Source organism: Haliaeetus albicilla, chromosome 16 (assembly GCF_947461875.1).
Source record: "Haliaeetus albicilla chromosome 16, bHalAlb1.1, whole genome shotgun sequence".
In the NCBI taxonomy this organism is placed as follows: domain Eukaryota; kingdom Metazoa; phylum Chordata; class Aves; order Accipitriformes; family Accipitridae; genus Haliaeetus; species Haliaeetus albicilla.
In genome coordinates this window covers 24125324-24145949 of record NC_091498.1, presented here as the reverse complement: position 1 = coordinate 24145949, position 20626 = coordinate 24125324, and the positions used below count along the sequence as shown (strand labels likewise).

General features: G+C 37.1%; 1 protein-coding gene across 5 annotated transcripts in view; it reads left to right on the top strand.

Annotated features, from left to right (window-relative positions):
* Positions 1–20626, top strand: part of QSER1 (glutamine and serine rich 1) — a 45080-nt gene that overhangs the window by 10132 nt on the left and 14322 nt on the right. For 2 of the 5 annotated variants that reach the window (XM_069803978.1, XM_069803974.1), the window contains exons 2-5: positions 7853–7962; positions 9255–9419; positions 12757–16464; positions 19366–19661. In XM_069803978.1, the coding sequence (XP_069660079.1) occupies positions 7853–7962; positions 9255–9419; positions 12757–16464; positions 19366–19661 (4279 nt within the window). Of the gene's footprint in view, positions 1–7852; positions 7963–9254; positions 9420–10543; positions 10670–12756; positions 16465–19365; positions 19662–20626 lie in introns of those variants that run through there. The other 3 variants (XM_069803976.1, XM_069803975.1, XM_069803977.1) reach the window with 3 other exon arrangements.

Genomic DNA, 20626 nt, shown 5'->3' with positions numbered 1-20626 from the left:
GGCGTTTTCTCTTCTGGGACGTTTTGTGTAATCAATTTTAATGAATTCCTTGAAAATTCCTGATGGGACACAGAGGGGTTTCCAGCAGAAACCTGCCTTGGTGCTGCCAGCCCCACTCACCCTACGGGGTGACGGCTGGAGGGACTGCAGTGGTGTGGGGCTGCTGTGGCCAGGCAGTCACCCCCGTTCCTGCAGCCCTGCTCCTGGGCATGCCGGGGGGGGGCCTGAAAGTCCTGGATGCTTATTTGGCTTCTGGGTTCCTGCTAGTGTGCTGGGAGCTTTGGACTTTCTCGTTAAAAGAATTTGAAGTAGTTCATACTTAGAATTTTAATTGTAAGTTTAAAATACCTTCACTCTTTTTTTCGCTTTCATAGTGCATCTGATTTTTGTAAGCCATAGAATTTCTTTTAGAAAGTTGCTCTGATTAGGTTACTGAGAATTTTTGTCCAAGCCAAGAGATGTGGTAGTGATATCTGCCGATAATGATTTAAAAAAAAAAAAGGTAGTTGACTTTGTTAAATGTATGGCATTTCAGCTGTAGATAACCTCATCAAAAAGGTAATTTAGATTGTATACCTTAAAAAATAAGAACATAAAGTAGTTTGTCCAGTCCCTCATAGTAACTGAAGTTGAAGTTTATAAATAGCTCATTTCTATCTGAATATTAGTTTTCACATATGTAGTTTCAAGACATAGTTTAACTGATTCTTATGAAAACGGAATTCTAATTGTCTTTGTTATTAAGAACTCCACAGGTTACTTAATCAGACAAGCCAGCACTTGCACTCAGGTATTGAAGTACCAGTAAGAGACTATTTTGGCTTTCCTGAAGCGGTTTTGGGGTTTTTATTTTTAAAAGGATCAAGCATAAAGAGTTCAGACACATGAACATGGGGAATAAAAGGGAGATGGACCTCTTTTTCAATAAAATCTTTTTCCTCTCTTAAAATACGACATGTATTCAGGGAAAGAATCACAGGAACAGCATGAACTTTTGCTTATTCAGGCAGTTGCCTGCATGTAATTTTCTACCTCAAAATCTTTAGAAGCTCCTATCTCAGCTCCTAGAAAGCAAGGAAGTAATGAGTGTTTCCTCTCGCAAGTACCTTGAGGCAGTCTTTGGTCCACGTCATGGCAGTCTCGGCCATGCTCTTGGTGGCTCTGCATATGAATTGATGTCAGAAATTTTAAGTTAATATTTCATTAAAGAGTGAAGGGTGATTGCCTCTGGTATGTTATGATTTGATATATTTTACATTGAATATGTAGTCTGTAGTTACATGAAAAGGGAAGAATGTGACATAGTGAACAAACAGTTGAGATTGTCAATAAAATACTCTTCTGTGTTTTACTGAAATAACAGTACTGGAGCCTGATTCTGTATTTTCCATCTTTCTAAAAGTAATTTTCTATCTTGAAGAATAATATTATTAGATGGTTAATAATACCTAAAAATTTTGATTTCTATATATTTTTTATGTGATAATTCAAAAACAGGCCAGGCAAATGCTAAAGATACATGCCGTACCTAAAGGAACTCTCTCCATACCTTTTAAGATGTATTAATTTTAGGGATGCTTTTTTTCTGATTTCTCAGTGGTGGAGTTTATTTTTCAAGTAGCAGATTATTTTTTCTTTTGTTTCGTGGATACCATAACTGTTCTAGGCTGTTAAATACTCTTTCTCTTTGTGCAAATGTTGGTTGAATCTTCAAATGTTAAGGATTGTCTTGTCTTGTATCATCTAATGAGAGGATCAGGGGGATTAGATACAGGGAGTAGGCTGGTTTCCATTTTTTCCTGAATCTGCCAACATTTGCAAGCTTTGAACCAACTTTGTTCTTGCAGTCTCTGCCCTCCCGCCCCCCTGCCCCAGTATGTCTGAGGCTGGGAAATAGAGGTGAAAAATCACACATTGTATATACATTTCTAAGTAAATATTTTGCCCTGAGATGAGTCTCTGGGCTGAGCAGGAGTTTGTTTTCCTTTGTTTTCCATTGGAAATAATTTCTGAAACATTTTCTGTTGTTTGTACAGGCTTGCTTTTAAACTTCCAGAAGTGCATTGGCCTGTCCATTGGACAGGAGTGATTTGATGCTATTAATAGTGTTAAACGCATTTAAGTAGCAACTTTCTAGGCAAATCTCTCCATCCTTTATGATTCTGCTTTCTTAGAGTCATTGCTTTTTTAAAATACAAGATCAAACCCATTTTTTGATTAAATATATCTACCTATAACATTGCTTTTTAAATTTTAATTTTATTCTGACCTGTAGATAAGCCCTAGATGCCAAATCACATTCTAGTTAGGCTGCAGCAAACAGCGGTGAACTCGGTTGCTGTTAGAATGGGCAGCTGAAGCACATGCTGGCTAAAAGGTCACTTACCCTCAATTTCATCTGTATTAAATTAACATAATGTTTGCAAGTAATTACATTCTGTCTCCATGGGATGCTGTGAATAAAGGCAAATTAGCAAAGATAAATATTTAAGCAAAATATTAAATATTATATCTGCCATTAAAACAATTATAAATATGAACCTGCCAACAGATAATGCAAGCTGGAATTGTATTTTACATGTTTAAAATCAAATATAGTGGACAAAAAGGGATGTAAGCTGCATATCAGTTTATATATTTTATATTTATAACAGTATTTTTGGAAATTTTAGAAATATGTTTGTCGTTTTTATGGTGTTCGGATCTTAAGCGGCTTTGCTTTCAGCCTCTGACTGGAACTCGCTATTGCATGGCGAAGGAGCTGGTTGAGGAGAGACTCCTTTGCCAAGTGCCAGCGCTTTGGGGTGGAGGGGGAAATTTGGGTAGTATTTCCCCTATTTCACATATATCTCAAGTCAGATAAAATGCAAAGTGTGAGTTTTAAGGTATTTCCTTGTCAGTTCGAGGCTATTGCTATATTTTTAATTTCCTTTTGGGTGATTTATTTAGAAATGGACCATATGCCTAGGCACCTTCCCGCAGGAGTCAGGAAGCTCCTCTTGTTTTGAGTGAGGTCGAACAGGCTGCCCAAAGGTAAAATCAAATGGCTTCCCTCTACCTCAAATCTGATCGCCTGTATGGCATGTGCTGCGTTGTTGCCTTTTGTTTTGTTGGGTTTGGTCGTTTTGGATCTCAGGCTTGTTAGCCTGCGCGGGAGCCTGAGGTTGGGGTGCTGAGGCTTCCCCTCTTGGGGTGGTGGGAGCACGGGGCCTTCTCATTTCTCCTGCAGTCAAGAGTTTCCTGTGCAAATACTTGTCTTGTGGGTGTCCGGTTTCACTTTGAGCGCGGCCTGCACCGTTGGAATACTTTGAACATGCTCTTTGATTTAACGTGGCTTTTTAGCAATTTTCCTTTGTGTCGGAAGCAGAAGTTACAAGTGCCTAAGAATGAAAGAACAAGGTATTGCACCCAGAAGTATCCTTTACTGCTTAAAAGTTCGGGTCTGTTTTTCATGTAGGCGTTATGCGTTTCCCTAGAACTTGAATAATTGCTGTTACCAAACTTAAAAAAAAACCCAAACAACAAAAAAACCCAAACCAAAACCCAACAACAAAAAAAAACCCAAACCAACAACTTAAAAATTGCTAAGTTTTAATGAAAATTGATCTAGAAAACAAAGTAGACAGATGAAAATGCCCTCTTTCCATGTAATGATACTTTATCTATCAAGTAAAGTAAGATACTTGTTTAAAGTGGGTTTGTTTCTGTATTTCATTCTGTATGGATGCCTAGGAGACCAAGCTTATTTGAAGAAAATGGGAGAATTAAAAATAAAGCCTTAATTATATGTCCAGTGATTATTGCAACTACATTTTGTTTCCTTGTAGAAGTGATCCTTCCATTTGAGTTTGAAATTAAGAAACACATCTATCACTTCTGTAAAACGCAGACCAGATAATTGTGTTGGCAGGTGAGGAGGGTGATGAGTGCAATGTAACCCAATAACCCTTTGCAGTAGGAGACTGAAATTCATATGAACTGTTGGATTGAAGAATGCGGTGGAAATTAATTATCATAAGAATAGCAATATAAACAGGTATGTGAAGAGTTGATTCAGGAAGGACTTAATATGGGCTAACAAAAAGGAATTGTAAATCAAGGTTGAGGTATTTTAGTAACAATTGAGTGCAAACACTATACATTTTCTTCCACAAATTTTACTGGAGAGGTAATAATCTTCTGTTAGCCCAGCTGATGTAGCTGAAAAAAACATATTGATATTTGAGTCATTTCACTTTCATTGTCATAAGGATTTTTTTATTGCATCCTTACAGCAATGTCAAATAATGATGGCTCTTTATAACACATCTCTAAAAGAACACTTAAATATTATATTAAAATTGAATGGACCTTTTCAATGAAAAATACCTCAGAGGGAACTATTTTCCAAATCTGTATGTCAATTTTGTGTTACTTTCTAGCAGTAATCACTCCATTATGCAGTTCACTACGCCAGTAGAAGTGAGAAATCACTGTGATATATCAGTGATAAGGGGGAGGTGGTTTTGGAACACTATATAGCAACTACTGATAACAAACAAAAAAGTACCAAGTAATGTGAATGTTTCTTCAGTAACTAATCTGACATTTCAGTACAAGTGAGAACTCATGTGGAATTTTAACAAACTTCGAAACCAGAGTAAAAAGGGTGGATACCCGTAATGTTATTTGCCACGCTTAATGTATTTTTGATATGCGAATTACATGCTGTATAAGTTCGTCTGTTTAAAAGCTAAATTTTATAAAAAGAAACCCCAAGGCAGTAATCTTCTTTCAGATTGCTGTGCTTGTGTTTAGGATAAGCTTATGTAAACTGAAGGCATATATGCAGGGTTTTTTTGAGATAAGAATCTACATTCCAGCAACTAGTAATTATACAATAAACAATTAACTGTTCTAATAAATACAATGTTTTTATTGAAAGGCAGATTCATTTTTGAGGTTGCGGTTGCATTAACTATGACCTGGGAGTTTGTATGGGGGAAAAAAAAAAAGGCATTGTATACTGTGAGTGTTCTTATGATGTTCGTAATTAGTAGAATTTTGAGATTCTAGTAATTAACAAGGTTTTTGAGAACCTAAGACTAGAGGTTATGTTGTATCCCAGTCTTAATTCCAGCATCCTCTGTGTTACAAAGTCTTTGTCCAAGTTTCTTTTACACGTTGCTGTTATCACTCAGAGCGTTCTGCCTCATGTCTACAAGCTTGTGTGTTAGGCTGTCTTGTAGTCTTTGTGTATACTGTACCTTTCCTTTACAAAAATGGTGTTTATTGCAAGGGAGTGAAGGGGGGGAAATGATCCATAATCTTCACCAAACAACCAGAGTAGACATTTCAAATAAAAAAAAAAAAAAACAACAAAAAAACCGACAGCAAACTAATTTTTCAACTTCCCAAATTTTCAGGTGGTTAATTTAAAGTAAAGTTCATCCAGTATGACCTTTTACTGTTACAGTGTAAGAGGAGGAATGATGCAATATTACCTGATGTAATCTGTATTGGTTTTTGTGGGTCTCGCCTCGTCTGGAAGGATTTTTGCTGCAAAGTGTAGGCCCTCTTGCCTAGAACACCACTACAAGGCCAAACATGCCCCTCGACCTGAAAATACCTGAAACAGGAAAAGGAAGGTGTTCCGCTGTATGAGAGATATATGTAGTATGACATCATAGTTTGCCTTTTAAATGTGTATGAAAGGAAAGTCAGCATCACATACTTAGGTATAGGTAAATGCTTTAAGAAAACTTGACAATAAAGCTAAGTAAAACCTATTATACATGGAAAGTTTTCACAAGATCAGCATTTGTGTTGCTGAAGATAATTCTTGCTAACAATGCATGCACTAGCATGGTTCAGTTTAGAAACGTGTTGGGTTTTTTTTTTAAATCTGAAGAAAACATGTGTTCTAAATGCTATGTTTTTTCTAGCTATGCAAGTTTGTTGAAAGAAACCAAACCACCTTAACTTTAAAATTTGTCTTGTGAAAATATTGGCATTTAAATGGCTTTATTACATGCATCATGTTTTATGTGCAGAACACAATTGTAATTTTTTTGTCTGGAAATAATAAAAATTTTTAATGCTGTAAATCAAAAAGGAACCTACAGTGTCATGAAATCATGCCTGCCAATTGTCCATAGTAATGATGCAAATCATTAGATTTCAGTCAGCATGCAATAGAAATCAGTTGCTGATACATAGTGTTGAACTGCACAAATATCTGTCCTCTACAACACAAGCACATTGATGTGCAGACTCTGAATTGAGGTTTGGTGATTCTCTAAATGGTAATTATTGCTGTGAAAGGTGTTAAAGTGCTAGACGGTGAGTGCAACTGAGAAAAGCAGTAGCTGTGGTTGTTTTTTTTCCAAAGGATTTTAGTTCGTTCTTTAGGCTTGTGCCTTAATCTGGCACGCTGACTATAGGAGCATTGCTATGCTATAAGCAGCTGAAACGGAAAATAATATCCCCTGTTAGTGCATCTCAGGCACAGAAGCTGATCTGGAAGTCTAAAATGTTATGTCCCTTGCAGACAGGCTTTTGCTAGTTCATAATGTGTGGAGTTCACAGTGCTCTTACAGGCTTGTCAGATCTCCACTGCCTCCTCTTGTCTTAATGAAAATGAAGCAAATCCAGTAATGTTGCCAGTTTTTATATTATTTGGTGACTTCTATAAAAGTTTCCCATGATGTCATGATTCCTGGCATCAAGTGTTCAATTTTTCCCTTATGCAGAGCGACTGCCCCCTCATCCCAGGGGATGAAAGAGGATAAGGGAAGTCTCCCTTACAGCAGTCAGCAGGGAGGGCTGTGGGTTTTGCCATTGGGGGTTTTTTGGCAGTTATTTACAATTGAATTTTGAACTTAAAGCAATCTCACATGTGCACTAGAGTAAGTAGCAGCTACCTATAAACTTAATGTCCAAAAGGTGAGAAGAGAAGATAAATGGTTACTTGGTCATGCAGGCTTTCATTTTTTCCATTTGACAGGTGCTGCACAGAGCTGAATCTGTGGAAGCTTGAAAGTTTTGGGATTTTGTTTTGCTTCCCCCTCCTTTTTCTGCCTTTTAAGTTGGAAATCATTGGCACTTTTGGCAGTTTCCTAACGTTACTTGTTGTTTAGATCGTGTTTATTTTCTGCATTATTGCTTTTGTATGGGCCCAGACACTATATTTTCAGTTTGCTTTCCATTAAGCCTGATTAAAACATCATGTTAATTTAGATGACTCATTTCAAAATGTTAAATAAAAACTGTGGATCATTGACTTGTATTTAATGCTAGGAGGTCTGAAGACTGAGATTTGTCACTTGCTAGTGCTCTCACTGTCAATTTTGTTAGAATTGTACTAAAATTAACAAAATCTTTAAAAAACTATTGCTCCTGCAGCTTCCTAGTCATTTCAGCCTTTGTATTAAACGTGGTCCTGTAAGTTTTAATGGAATCAGAAACTGCGATGTTAAAGTGGGCATGTATTTGTAGTCATGTGCTTTGCAGACTTTATATCAGTAAATCATTACGAAAAATGTCCATCCAGTGTTTCTTACAGTTGAACTAGGAAGACCTCTGTCTTTCTAACCTAGTCCTTTGTAGACTTTTCTGTGATCAACTTCAATTTTGTAAGGTTGGTTCCGCCCCCTCCGCGCCCCCCCCCCCCCTTTGGCTTGTTAGGTTTTGTAGTACTTTTTTAATCTGCTTAACATTTTTAGCGATGTCCTAGCACAACCACATCTGTCAGATCTTGGGCTTGTGTTCTCTTTTATTTCTGCAACTTTTTGGCTTGTGGTTGGGATTTCATAGTTGTACTTTGTCTCTATAGCTGTATATTTTTGTTAATAATGTTTAATTTCTTCCTTAGCTTAAGCTATGGAGGAGGACACTCATCACATTCAGAAACTGATCTTCACAGACAGACATACACAGCTTCTCATCAGGTTCCTGGATACTCTACTACGCACCATCCTACTGGTAACTGTCCATATCATGAGAATACAGCTTAAATAGCTAAAGAAAAAAAAAAAAACCAAACAAAAAAAAACCCAAACCCCAACCTGTTATGTAATTTAGATTCTATAATTGGAGGGAGTTTGTCTTGCAGGTGGTGGCAAGTGGTATTAGAAAAGCTCAGTTTGTAGCAGAAAGTTAACAATCAGTTGTTAGCTTTTATCAAAATGTCATAAGTAGAAAGGAAAATATAAGAGGGGGTTTATGCTCAGTTACTTACTGTTGGTTCTTAAAGAAACTGCATTTATTCTTTAAAATACAGCTTTTCAGGATTTGGCCTATGCATAAGGGCCAAACATTAACTATGCCTCAAAGCCAGCTGCAGGAATCATGCCAGTTCTTTTAAAATAAAGCAAATAGCAAAACTAATTCAAGTTGGAACACGCTGTTGCTAGTACTTACATGTGCAAACTAAGACATAGTGCTGGGGGAAAGTGAAAATTTACTTTAAATATAGTAGCAGGTTAGGCTATGTTAACATCTGCATCAGGATCTGTCTGTGATCCTGATAATATAGTGTGTCAATGTCAGGAGAAGACAGGGCATGACCTCTTCACACTCGCTTTGCAACCCAGTTTCTAAGGAAAGATAGTTGAGATAATGGGCTGGCTGGAATCTGCGGTCTTTTGGCCAGGTCCTCAATCAGGACGATGGAGGGTCAGAACTGCAGGGAATGTTTCAGGGTGCAGATCCTGCAGTCTTGACATAATCTCAGTTACTCAAAACTTTGCATCTCTCCAGTGCTTCCCATTGAGCCCCCTGCCATTGAAAGGTGTAAGCAACAGGGAACACACAAAGGTGTTTGCTGAAACGGGGAATGCAACCAAAACCCCTTGCCTTGTGCCAGTCCTACAGAGAAGACCAAACTGCTACAAGCTGCGCAAAGGAGGAGAAGGTTGATACAGAGAAGTGCAGAAGGAATTCTGAATGTTTAAACAGTTCATGTGAAAAAATGGGACAGTGAATCTTCAGATGAAGGGAGAATTTTATTGGTGTACCTAAATACCATTTTTAAGCATCATATTTGACATACATTTAAAAACAGATTTTAAAATGTATACTCAAGTTCCAGTTTACAGTTGCAACACTGTAAAACAGTTAAACACTGAAAAAATCAATGTACTTTAATAATATTGCTCATGTTTCATAGGTTCTTTTTAGTGAATTACAAATGTATATCCCTGTTATTTGATTGAGCTTCTTGTAAGTTCATCTGAATTGTCTGTTTTGTTTCATTTCCCTCCACCCTCATCTAGGTCTTTCAGGAATATTTGATACCAGTATGCACAGTGCTGGAAGTAACACTAAGGAAACTTCTTCAGTTATGAATTTTCTCTCTGCTATTGAGTCTCGTACCGCTCAGGCAGTCTCTTCAGGATCTACCCTTTTACCACAATTCAGGGCTCCTTCCTGGCAGACAGGTGAAAAATTTCTCTTGAAATAAAATTTTGTCATGATTATATTGAATGTTTGGGAGAATTTGAAACAAAAATATCCTGACTAACTGAAAAGGCTACATGTCTTCTACCTCTTTTCCATCTTGGTATTTAAAAATCTCAAAATCAATGAAATTATATTAGCAGAAGAATTATATTAGAAGAATTATATGAACGCAAGTTTTAATTGTTTAGAAGGAATTTAGATGTATAGGATATTATTTTGTCTAACGAGTCAAATTTATTCTCCAACTTTGTTTCGAATTAGTCTCACTAACACCATAAGCATATTCAGGTAGACTACCTGTACACCTTAGCAGATCTTTCATTCTCAAACTCTGTTCCCTGTCATAGTTATTCTGTGATATTACTATTAAAAGTCTAGCCCCTTTGTACACAGAAGTAATGAGCAAGGTGTTCTCAAAAAGAATGTCTGAGGTGCATGTCGCATAGAAATAAGTGATCTAATTTACAAATAAACAAACATGCTGTCTTTTTTGGCAGACTGTCTGCCTTCTATAAACCTCTCCCATCTGTCAAGCCTTCTGTGCAGAGCAGGAAACTTTGCATATTTTGAGCTTGCTGTAGACAGCCACACCAAGATAAGTGTTGCTACTGCATCTGTGGGTAGCTTCAAGTTATGGTTAAGCTTATGTAGTAATTATGCAGCTGTGCAGTAAATCAGATCTATTCACTCATTTGACAGAAAAAGTTTGGGTGGTTTTTTTCCCTTTGGTGGAGTGGTTTTCCACTGTATCAGCAAGCTGATCTGTGTCTCAGTGCAGCTGTATGATCACTGGTTCTGATTTAGGGAGGAGGCATAAGGTAGGAAGAGGGAAGAGTTGAACAAGCCTTTTGTTGACAGTTTGCACTTGGTCTGTTAAGTGTAATGTGCAGCTGCATTCCATGAAGAGCTACTCAAAAAGTTGAGAAGAGAGAATGTGGCTTTTTATTCATGAACAAAAGCAGATATGCGGGAGCACAGATGACGCACACTTTTAGTCTGTCAAAAAAATCTTAATATAAATCAGTGGTGTTTAGAGTTTTGATGACCCATCCTCACATCAGATTGTCAGCTGGGAAGAAATCTTTTTTTCTCTTCGTCCTAGCATTTTCTCCATTGCAGCCTGCCTAACAGTGAATTGTGAAGAATGGGGAGACATGCTGTGGGTCGGGTTTGATGTTGATACCAGTGATTGAGAGACTTCTCAGTACTCAATACTAAGAACTCATCAGTAAGCCCATTTTCAATATTACCAGTTCTCTGAGCTTTCTGTTGTCCTTTAATACTTCTGCTGCTTTTCTGTATCCCTCAGTCCTCCCAACTGTCTTTTGAGAGCTTTGTCTTCTACAAACTTTTTTTGATGAGGGAAAACAAGCATTCTTCGCTCTTCAAGGTGACCTTTCTTTAGAAGGGTTTTTTACTTTGGGTTTTTCTCCAAAGCCTGCAACTGCTGATTTTGGGGGGGGAAACAGGAATAGTGTGTTTCTTGTATTGTCCTACCAAGTCTTCCTTTGATATGTGGGATGTGTTATCAGTGTTCTGATTGCTTAGGGTACTGGGTGGTGTCTGTGCACACAACTCACTACCTTTGCCATACCTTTTGTCTGCTGCTCTACAAAAGTGAAATATAAAACTCAGCAGTTCTGCCATAATAGTGCTTCTGTGACTGGCTCTTGTTTGATTTAACGAATTACCTGTGTAATAGGAAGGCTTTAATTTATGGAAGAGAAGTAAAAAATACAGGTTAGATGAGAAATGAACATCTGCAGTTAAAATAGGTATAAATTCTTCCCCTTCTTTGATGCTTCCAGGTGCCCCTACCTTTGTGTTAGTGGTAGGGATTAGTAAAAGAGAACCCAGTTGTACATGATGTTGCAGTTTTTTAGAATAGTAAAAAAAAAAAAAAAAGCATTAAAACACTGCTGATACTTTGTTACTCAGAAAGACCTTATTGTTGACTAAGGAAGAATACCGTGGCATTCCTTCAGTATCACATCTCTTCATATCAGTTTGTCTTGAACTGGAAGGGAGAAACAAAGACTCTTTCGCAGCTTCATCTGAAACTTCCAAAGCAATTGTATGATTAAGTTGCGATCAGTTTAAGACGACTTCATGTATTTTAAAATGAAAATTGATTTTTTTTTAAACTGAAGTATTTCTCTCAAAACAAGCTTTATTTACTGAGAGTTTTTTTATTTATTCTTAAATGATCTGAAGCTAAAAAGCTGTTTCAAGTATCCAGGAAGAACTGAAAAAAGTCAAATTATACCAGTGATTTTGATTTTTTCTGATTTGCATACTCTTGTAAATTTCCCAGTGGAAATTGTTCCTTTACAGATTCCTTTACAAGAAGTTTAAGCCTCTCTGAGAATAAACTCATCTTCTTCACTTTTATTCATAGATTTCGGAAATAGTACACAAACTTCACCAGTACCTGCAAGCTAAAGCGTGAAAAGCACTGAATGATATGGATCACTGCTGTAAGCCCCAAAGCTTGCAAGGGAATTTCACGCTCCTATTTCAGTTGGAATAGTATGTTCTATTGAGAAATCTTGTTTAAGCCAGGATGTCATACCAATGTCCGGATGCAAATAAGTAATATTATACCTTTCAGTTGGATAGTTGCTATTGCACTGTGCAGATAGTTGCTGTCTGTGGATATTTTGGACTCTCACTTTAGAAAGCATACAAATCATAGTTATTCTTTGTATTGAAAGTCAAAGCCCTCCTTTAAGAAACTTATATTGCAAAGTGTATAGGCTGTTAGCTATTTCACTGTGAGCTCTGAAATGTTTCACATAAAGTGAGTTATAAAAGTATTGGTGAGGGTAAATGCAGGAGATGGAATTGCTTCTTTACCTGTGTATGTATTACAGTTGGTAAGGTGTAATTTTGCCTTTTTACTGTATCTTATAGGTGTCCTGGGCTTTTGATCAGTTGTCCTCTACTATGAACCTCTTTTTAAACTGAAATAAAAACTAATAAAGAGCCTTCAGTTTCAAAGCAGAATTAGTCCTGTACAATTTTTTTTATCCACAATTTGCATTTTAAGGATATGAGTTTTTTCCCTTGGCCATTCACTGTAGGTATAGAATTTGGAATTCTTAAAAAAATCTGCACTTCCAGTTTGAAAATTACCTACAATAAGTGCCTCCCTTTATATGTTTTTTGTTGAAAAGGGTGGTGGTTCTAAAGAAGGCTACATTTGTAAATGCTGTAAGATCTTACAATTAAATGAGTTATAGAAATGCAGTGTTGTAACTTGTAAAGCTCCCTTATGCTCTTTTTCCCTTCTTGTTTTGTTTTTGTTTTTTCCAGGTATGCATTCCTCAACAGCCACAGAACTATTTGTTACTGGAGCTTTGCCAACCTCTGGAACATTTCCACCAACATCTGCTTTATCAGCATATCAGCATCCCAACACTTTCAGCAGTAGAAACTTTGCTACTACCCCTTCTCTTACTCTTCAAGATACTACTTTCAGTGCTACATCAAATGGTCTCTTGACTACCCATGATCCTTTATTACAGATTAAAACATCGCAAGGCACTGTTCCAACTGCTTTGACATTTGAGCGCCTAGGCAGTTCTGTTTTAAGTACCAGTATACCACCTCAGTCATCAACATATCGTTCTGCTCAAGAATCTGCACCCCATCTTCTGCAACCTCAATTTAGTTTGTTGCCTTCAACCCTTGGAGGAGCTCAGCAGGTTTCTCAGGCATATAGCACATCTGTCTTTACTGGTTCCACTGCTTCTATCGATAGAGCACTTCAGCGAGAATGTAGTGTTATTAAACACCATCAGCGGCCTTCAAGTACTCAGTCTGTTCAGGCTCAACTGACTGTTTCACAGCATTCCTTACACAGCTATTTAACGAGTACAAGTGGAGTTAATTTTCAGGATACATCTAGGCACTCAGCATTATCTTGCAGTCCAGTTGGAGATGTTACTCAGGTGAGCAATGGAGGACCACAGCAGAAGACTTCTCAAGTCACAGTGGAACTTGCTCAGTCGTACACATCTGCAATTCCATCACCTGGTTTTCCATCTGCTTCCACAGCAAAAGTGAAAAACTGTTCCACGAAGCAGCCTCCAAGGTCAACAAAGACCCCCAAACCTCAGAGTGTAGCTCCCACTGTGCAGACACAAAGCTATGCCAAAACTGCACAAAACCAGAGTTCTGTCATTACAGGCCAAGCACAGATCTATTCTACAGCACAGCTCCCAAGTCTTTTGTCGGTCAGCCAGTCCCAAAACTACGTTTCATCCCAGGCTCAGAATGTGCCACCTGTCAGTCACTCACAGGATTTCTCATCCAGCAAGGTTGAGAAGCTGCCCTCACTGTATAAAACGTTGACTTTTTCTGGGCAATCGCAGACTATTACTTCTGATAGTCAAACTCTAAGTTACTCCTCGGAGGAACAGGTATTGACTTCAGTTCCAAATGAGAACTACTCTGGGCAAACGAGGGAACTTTCTTCGGTCAGCCAATCTCAGAGCTACTCTTCTAGTCACTCTCAGGGTTTATCTCCAGTTAGCCAATCCCAAGTTAGTTTTTCATCTCAATCACAAGTTTTATCAGCTGTTAGTCCTTCAGAAAGCTATTCTTCAGGGCAGTCTTTAACATTAACATCACCTTCCCTTTCCTTTAATGCCTCTCCTCGGATACAAACTCTTCCAGCCTCAAGTCCTAATCAGAGCTATATTTCTTTACATTCTTCTCAGAACTCTCAGTCACAAGAATCCTCCTCTCCACAGTCTCAAAAGTTTTTGCCATCTGTCCAGTCTCCTCCTTTTGCTTCCCCAGCTCATTCACAGACACTGCAGAACAACAGGCCTTCCTCAGAAGCAAAGTCATATGTTAAAAGGAAGTCTGACTCTAATTTGTATGCCTCATCAAAACAAGAGGAGGAATTATCAGTGCAGGATATGCAGGCATTGCAACAGCAAGCTACTCTTGAATCTTCCACTCAAAGGCTAACTGACGAGGAAATCAGTGCTCAGGATGCATCCTATAGGGTCTCGAAGGCAGATGACAGATACTCTCAAAGTGTAATCAGAAGTAACTCTCGTCTTGAAGATCAAGTTGTTGGACTTACTCTTCAAGGCACAAAAAAAGATGAAAGAATGGTCAATTCTGTGGAACAGCTTTCCCAACACATTGGCCATATCACTAGCCTAAGCCATGATATAAAAAAGACAGCTAATTTAATGCAAACAACACAAGTAACTGTAAGCGCTAAAGAACTAAACCAGCAACGTTCTCTTATGCATAAGGTACATGAAAGTAAAGCTCAAGAACAGCAAGGCCAAGTCATTAATACACCATCGCAGGTTCAACCTCATGCTTTAAGACATGGTCATCAGCTGTGTTTGCCCAGTGCGCAGGTACTTCTGGAGTCAGCCTGTGACTTGCAGATTCTTCATCAGTCAATACTGCAGTCAGGTTTAGGACAAGCAAAGGCATCACCGCAAGTGCAAAGAATACAGAGTCCTCAACAGGTGACACATCCATTCCTTCAGATGGATGGGCATATTATTCAAAGTAATGGGGGTCATTCTCAGCAACAGCTTCATACTCAGAATTCAGAAGTAATGAAAATGGACATTTCTGAGCCCTCAAAACCACTACAGCAGCATTTGACAACAAAAGATCATTTTACTCAGACAAATCAACATGATTCAAAAAATCAGTTTGTTTCTCTTAGTTCAATATGTTTCCCAGAATCTATACTTCTCAGTGATGAGAGGAATATATTATCCAACGTAGATGACATCTTAGCAGCAACAGCAGCAGCCTGTGGAGTGACACCATCTGATTTTGCCAAATCAGCTTCCAATGAAGAGGAAATCCAGTCTGTTGAAAATAAGGAGGAGTCTAAACCACAGTTCCGATCAATGGATGTAAGACATGTGTCTTCTGGTTTCAGTGCCTCACCTACTGTAGTTGGAAAGCCAGCAAGCATAGGTAATATTTCTCTGAACGGAGGCCAAATTACTATAAACCTTACACCAGTGTCAGCAATACAAACAAAACCTGTGAACCTTGATCAACAACACATTGAAACACCTGATCAAAACATACCAACAAGAATGACCTCTCCCACCCTTGGCCCTGGTCAAGAAGAGCAAGAACAAGGGGCTGTTCCAGTTAAGAAACAATCTAGCATCAGTCACGAATCTGAAGAAGATAATGACGCTTCTGCTGATGGCACACTGAATGCAAGAGACACAGAATTTGTTTCAAGCGGTAAGAGCCTAAGTGAAGAAAGTGCTGCTTCAGAGAATGATTTTAATATGGGTGGTGATGAAGGTACAGTAGCAGGTAACCAGTCAAAGGGTCCATTGCAGCCACTATCTGTACCCCAAAGTGGAGATGGAACCATTAGTAGAACTGAAGAAGAATGCCAAGATTTAACTCAAGGGAACCTTCAGAAGAAAAAAAGCAAAGGAAAAAGCCAAAACAAAAATGCTGCAGAAGATGACAGTGCAATTCAGAAACAGGTGAAAAGAAGTGGACAGTGTAAACGTCAAAATTCAAGAGGAAATGACTCATGTTTGACATACTCTTCTCCTGTTTCCGAAAGTTGTTATGATACTTACCAGCATCAGGAAAGAATGAGGCAAAAAATTAAAGAAGTTGAAGAAAAACAGCCTGAAGTCAAAACAGGATTTATTGCATCTTTTTTAGACTTTCTAAAGTCTGGGCCTAGGCAACAGTTTTCAGCTCCAGCTGTACGAATGCCAAACAGGACTAGGCGACCGGTTACCCAGATAATTCGCGCCCCTTGCCTACAGTCCTCTGCAAAGCCTCAGCCAGCAGCAGCAGCACCTGTCGCTGCTGAGGTTAGTGGAGAAAGTCCAACCAAAAAAGTTGATGAAGAACTTAAGAAAAATTTAGAAACGTTGCCTTCATTTTCTTCTGATGAAGATGATTCTGTGGGGGGTAACCACGATCTTCAGAAGAGCATCTCTACTGCATTGTCAGCCCTGGATGATACATCTGATAGAAAGAACAAAACAGGTAAAACAGTTACAAGTGCATATGTTGAAGGAGATTTCTGTAGCTGATGGGAAAAAAATAAAGAATTATTTTAGCTGTCTTCAGTTCAGGTAAAGGTTTTGACTGGTTTTGGTTTTAATCACAGCCATAATTAAGAGTTCTGTTCAAAAGGTGTGTTGACTGTGAACTAAACTAGTGTTTTCCACAATTAGAAAACATGTAGATGAACTTTTTCATGCTACTTAAGTAGGACTCTTATTTTAGCCCAGAATTGGAATAATGTGTCTGTTCTCTTCCTCTCTGGCTTAGAATGCTAAATATGATTTTCACCTGGAAACCTCGACAAACCATCATGTCAGAGGTTTTAAATCTATTTTTTAAAAATTCTAGCAAGAGAACATATTAATAATTGCCATCAGCAGAGGTTAATTTCTTCTTAGGTAGAGTTAAATGTGCACTTTATGTGATGATAGTGTTGCACAGAATATGTTTATGAAAACAATTTTGCACTTGGAAACTGAGCACTGGTTTGACTAGTCTTGTCCAAGATGGGAGTCATTTGACTTTGATTTCAGCCATATTAATCAGCAGTGTTGTAGCTCTGTGTTGATACATTGCTAGCAAAAGAACAAAATTTGGGAAGGGTTGTTTTGGGCAGGGAGGGGCAAGCAGCAACCACTGATCACAGCAGTTAGTTTTCCACACACTTCTCAGTTTCACTTGTATTACATCTATGCTGTACGTTGGCGATCGTAGCTTTTAACTGATGCTGCTTGGTTTTGAAGTATTTTCAATATACAGTATATTTTTGTCTAGATAGACCTTTTCAACGAAGTTTGTTTTCTCTGATAAGCAATTAAAGACTATCCAGACAATCACATAACTGTACTAATTCAAGAGAAATACCATTACCTTCCAAAATAATCACAGGGAGAAAATGAAACATTTCTTAAACTCTTCTTGGGACCTACAACCCATAGGCTGATTCTTAACAAAATAGAATGAAGTAATTTTTTCTCTTTTTAGGTTAAAGGAAAGAGGGAGTTGTTTTCTTCTGTAGAGGTAACATGATTTACTGAAAAATACATAGCACAATTGAACTTAAATTGTAGTAGTCAGACCTAAAATAATGGAAAAAGATTGTGGAATACATGATATATTAAACAATCTTCATCTTAATTACTGTTCTGTTTTCTTCTGTGGATATTTCTATTAAATTATGTTAAGTTCACGCATTTTGGAAAGGCCATTACAGAAGATGAAGTTCCTCGTGTGTCTTTCAGTTGCATATGTATTTTAAACAAGAAAGCAGTCACTTTTTTTTTTTTTTTCCCCAGAAAGCCAAAATGTGGACAGTGCTATGGTGTAGGCCTTTTGCTGCAGCTTGTTAATTTTAATAAGCCATGTTCTGTGTATGACTTCCGAAGGAAATATTTCAAAGTTTTTTTTTGTTGGGTGGACATTTCCATTAGTGTTTTATTTGCAGTGATTTCTTTTACAATGTTACTGTATCTTCTTTATTACTCATAAGCATGTAATATTTATACCACCAATTTCTTGAATTCACCTTCCTGTTTTGTTGTATACAAGACTGTTTGTACATTATACCAGATGCTTAGTAATGACTTCTTTCTTACTTGCTGGTGTTCTGCAGATTTTCTAGTAATTCCCTCTTCTGTCTGTTTTTGCACATAAGTATGGAAAGACAAATACTAAAACATAGTCTTTTGTTGGTAGTAATAAGTAGCTTCTGTACATTTATCTGCTATTCTGAAGAATGTGTAAATGTACTTGGGGAACTAATAATTTTGTGTCTAACTAAAGCTGTCATAGTTTTCACTGAACAAAAAATACAATGTGTTTACAATAATGTGATATGATATATCCCAAAGAACGTATTTCATAGCTGAGCAATTTTACCGAATTGATTTAATGAATCTTCACGTATCTGGTATATAGCTTTTGTATTGACATGTTAATTTGATATTTAAATCATTTGTTTTGAATCACTTTTATTAAAATATGTCATGTTATCTTTTTTCTATTTTTTCAAGTGAAAGTCAAGAATTAACAGTGATTGTAGCAAAACTGTAAAATGGTTATCTTAAGTTTGAAGCCAGTTTCCTAAGAATATTAGTAACTATGCTATAGCTAATATAACTTGATTTCTTTTAGATCAGCAAGTCAGTGTTAAAACTAATAAGTATAAAAGAGTATAAAGTAATATCTAAAAAGGATTCTAATTTTTTTCAGGTGGGAAAGAATAATAATTTTGAAATGTGGGAGTTGCCTTTGGCTCTTTGGCATAGAGGAGGAGAAGAATGTTCTTTTCCTTCTTTGTTTTATATCATCAGTTCTCATTGCTCATCTCTGTTAATATTAAAAATTATTAGGATATTGCCAAAGTTTTAATCTGGAACTTCCAGTTACATTATCACAAGATATAAACGATAAATGCCCAAAAGTCATACAGCAAATGTTTTCATATTTCATGTGTATTTTTCTTTCCTTAATCCAATTTAAAAGGACTGTGCTTATCAGCAGATTGGAAACAAGGTTTAGTGTTGTAACCTTTACTGTTGTATTTGTTTATTCACACAAAGTACAACAGTATTTCCTGTTGATATTGTCTGTAACTATCAAATTGTTTTCTAAAGCATTCATCTTTGAATTTCTAGATGCTAACAGATGCAGCAGTTTAATACAAACAGAGGTATGCTAGCTACAGTATTTTGGTTTCATTTAAGGCTTAGTTGTGACCAAGTTAATGCTTCTATTTTAACTCTTAGAACAGGTGTTTTTCCTAGAACAGTTGTTTTTTTAATATGTATTGTAACAGAAGAGAAGAAAAATAAATCTAGTTCCCATTTTATGTTGCTAATCCTTGATAATTTAACTAAAATTTGGATTTTTTTTCTTCAGAAGCTGAGAAAGTGGCAGTTGTTACTGCTGCCACCACTGCCACTACTGCTGTAATAAAGCAGGAGTCTCCACAGATGACTGCTCCTGTAGTCAATGTGCAGGAGAAAATGAATCCAGCTGACCCCTTAAAAGTAGCTCAACAGGATGCTGTGACTTCAGACCAATTGGCAAAAATACAGGCAACTGTTGCAATAGAAGGATGTACTGATGAGGAGAACATGGACAGTGGAGGAGAGGGCATGTACAGAGAACGTGATGAATTTGTAGTGAAGATTGAAGACATAGAGACACTAAAGGTAATCTGAATACTTGCTGTGAAGAAAAAAAAAAAAATCCTGAAAAATCCTGCATATGCATTTAGCCTCAACGAACTACCAAAAGGGGAAACGATGCAGATTAGTTTTCTGTTTCTATTCTAATACTCCTTGACTGCTGCCAAGGTGCCTTAAAGGTGTCTTTCTAGTGCAGGTTATGAATATGTTTTGTATGTACATGACCCATTTTATGCTACATACATAATGAAGTAAATCTATGTGCTGGTAACCTCTGTTAGAACTTGGAATTACCTTTTTTTAATATTAAAAAGCATAAATTTTTCACAGGCTGTTGACTACCTTTTTTTGTTTGTTTGTTTTGTTTGTTTTTGTTTAAGATAGTAGTAGGCTTTCAAGTGTAAGGTGTTGAGGAAATGACTTTTGGACTTTTGCAAAAGATCTTGGAATTGTCTTTTCTTCTTTTTTGGAAGAGGTTCTGCTTGCTATTCCAACAAGAAGTGGCTTCCATAAGCAACCAGTACAGCACTTCGCATGAGTTTATGGGAATGTTCTTTTTTGTCTTTGATTTCTTGTTTTGGTTTGGTTTTGTTACTTCTCCATTTTAAATTATTCTGCATGTTTACCTTTCCTTTTGTTGCTATCATAGCCATCAATATTCTTACCATTAATTTCTAATACTTTTGATTACTTGTCTATGTGTTCAACCTCTTGAGCTTAAGTTTTAAATCAATTAATGTAGCTTTGTCACATAAGACAAGTGTTACCAATTTTAATATATTCCCTTGTCACTTATAAAACTGATAAAGGTATGTTATGAGATATTTTGAATTTTAAGCTTTTTTAAAAATTATTTCTTTAGTTATTTAAACAGTCATGAAAAAGGAACCAATACTTGATTATATATTTTCCAAAAAGAGAGGGTTTTTTAATTAGTATTTTGCGTGTAGGATTTATAGACAATTCTCATTAGAGCTAATAATTACAAA